This window comes from Sesamum indicum, linkage group LG6, assembly GCF_000512975.1.
Source record: "Sesamum indicum cultivar Zhongzhi No. 13 linkage group LG6, S_indicum_v1.0, whole genome shotgun sequence".
Lineage (NCBI taxonomy): Eukaryota > Viridiplantae > Streptophyta > Magnoliopsida > Lamiales > Pedaliaceae > Sesamum > Sesamum indicum.
In genome coordinates this window covers 11837776-11840629 of record NC_026150.1, presented here as the reverse complement: position 1 = coordinate 11840629, position 2854 = coordinate 11837776, and the positions used below count along the sequence as shown (strand labels likewise).

The 2854-nt window shown below is 30.9% G+C and overlaps 1 protein-coding gene across 1 annotated transcript; it reads left to right on the top strand.

The window, feature by feature from the left end:
* Positions 705 to 1211, top strand: LOC105164393. The gene has a single exon (XM_011083036.2). It carries the CDS (start codon positions 864 to 866, stop codon positions 1065 to 1067), a length of 204 nt encoding a protein of 67 aa, XP_011081338.1. The 5' UTR covers positions 705 to 863; the 3' UTR covers positions 1068 to 1211.

The window sequence follows — 2854 nt, the reverse complement described above, 5'->3', positions numbered from 1 at the left end:
CACAGTTAATTAAAATTCACCCCTGTTTTAGGAATGACCAAAAGACTTGCGATAATTTTTAGCAAAACTAATATTTTGGCCACAGTTACAAAAACGACAAATAGTCGTTACATAACAGTGGCTAATTAACATTTTCTACATCGTGTTTAATTTCAGTCATAATAATTGGGAATAATTACACTTCTCTTCTCTGAAATTTTGTGTAATTACACAAAAACCTTCCATAGTTTGAAAAATTACATCTAGTAACCAGAGTTTTGCTTCCTCTAACAAATAAGTCTTTCCTAAACTTCAGAATACTTGATGTAACTTTTAAAACAAAAAAAATTAAATATAATTACGTCAAATTTTAAAGGGAGAGAGTGTAATTATCCGTAATAATTAAATATAATACAAAAAATATATTTTTAATGCACACAAAACCCAATGAAAATAAAAAATTATTTAAAAATATTAATCAAACAAGTTTTCTTGTATCTTCGAAAACAACAAAAACATTAAATTTATATTTTAGTATGTTCGAGAACAAATAAAACATTTTTGTTCTTAGCCTTTGACAAGATAAGAACCAGCACAGCAGAGAAGATATTAAATATTAGTGGGGTTGAGAGGGCACGTGGAAGCCCAAAATCAGCCCAAGGTATTGACTCTTCCTCCAAACACTTTTTCTCTCTCCGCCGTCGGATTACAGCCAGCTTTTTCCGAAAAAGCGTTTTTGATTTGCACCCTGTTTTCTCTATCCGCTTCTGTTCTACTAACCATAATTAGCTATTTAAGGGAAAGTAGAACTGATAGACAATTAGCGACTTTATCTCATCATCAACATCATCATTCGTCTTGAAGCAGGAATAGAGTCGGGAAGCATGATACTGGTGGCGATAGTGGCGGAGCTGCTGGAGGAGTACACGGTGGTGGTGGCGCGTGTGCTGGAGCACATGTTGCAAGACGCGCCTCTTCCGTTTCCCCGGCGGGTTCGTTTCCTCATACTACGCAATCTCCCTTTCGCTTCTCCTCCTTACACTCCCCACCGCCTTCTCGCCGCCCCACCTCCTCCTCCTCTTCTCTAGTTATTATGCTGTATATAAATGTACATTTCTATGTTAACACTTTGTTCTTCTTCGTCTTCTTTGTGTTCCCCTCCAAATTAGCGGCATTGGATTTTTTATTTTAGAGCTTATTACATCTTCTGTTTTATTTAAGGTAAAATTACATTTTTTGTCCGGTAGTTTACTCTATTTACAAATATAGTCCTTTTTAAATAATTCTGATCCTGAATATCTCACGTTTTGAAATTTTTTTGATAAATTTAATCCTACGTTAACAACTTTTACTCCAACAACACGCAGTAATAAGACTAAAAATGAAATTTATTAAAGTGTAAAAGGGATCAAAATTATCAATATAAAATTAAATTTATTCAAAATGGACTAAAAGATTAGGGGTAATAGTATAGTTGAAGAGAGTTGAGGCGGCTGATTTTAGGTATTTTGGGTAGATGAATTTGGGGGAAGTCGTGTTGTAGTATTTTTAATAATTTGTAGATAAAATAAAGTTTCGATTAATTGTAAATTCTCCTTTTCTCTTGGAAAAGGTAAATTTCATAAAGAGAATATAGTTATAATACAACAGTGCTCGAATGCTGGCATCTCCCTCTACTGACAAAGTGATACGCTAAATTCTCCTTTTCTCACATTCCAATTCGTGGGTAATTCATTAGCTGAATAGATATTGCAACATGAATAGCTATGTACTATGCATGGTACATTAAATATTTTGAAGGGCTTAAATGCAATTTACCTTATATAATATGTGAAATGAGCAAATACCTCTCTGTCAAAATAGAATTAGCAAATTATTTTTGTATTTTAAAAATAAAGCAAATTACACCCTATCAATAATTTAGATAAGTGGTAATTTGCATGTAATTTGGTTTATTTTTTTATAGGAACTTTTTTGTACTTATTTTTCATATCATATGGCGTAAATTGTATTTTTTTTTCCTATTTTGAATGGTTTGATGGTTGAAATTTACTCTATTCTTTTAGAACGAAATAGTTTGAATGGTTTGACGATTGAAATTTACTCTGTATTTTGAAAAATGAAATAGTTTTAATAGTCCGGTGACTGAAATTTCCTCTATTTCTAAAAAAAAGAAGAGCACGCACCAATTATTCAAACACTCAATGCATCACGGAGCACTGAATGTAGCATGAATTTTACAGACGTTCACTCATTGGTTGGTTATCTGTGTATCCTCCTCCTTTAATAGACACCAATTGAGCATTCTATAACAAGGGTGCGCACAATTTAGTAATCGATCGAAACCAAAATCGAAATCGAGTGGTTTATCGGTCAATTGAACGGAATAGGACATCAATTTTTTTTAATATGTATTTATTAATATATATATATATATATATATATATTAGAGTAAATTACAATGACCTCATCTGAGGTTTGACATAATTATGAATACTTTCTTGTTGTTCGAAGAATTACTAATACTTCCTGACTTTGACGATCGTTTAACCATTAGTCCAATTTGTTATGTTTTTATTCATTTTTTGTGGTAAACTAATCAAAATATCTTTGTTGATTAAAAATTATAATTTTATTTATTTTTTTATATTTTTTTATTTTTTTTATGGACTATTTCAGTGTTTAAAATTTGACAATTTTCTACTCTCATTCAAGGATTACATAATTTTATCAAACATTAAAAGCGTATTTGTAATTTTTTAAACAACGAGAAATATTCATAATTATGCCAAATTTCAGGAGAGATCGTTGTAATTTATTTAATATTTTATTTATTCAAGCATTGGATGTGCATAAACTGCTGTATATACAGATA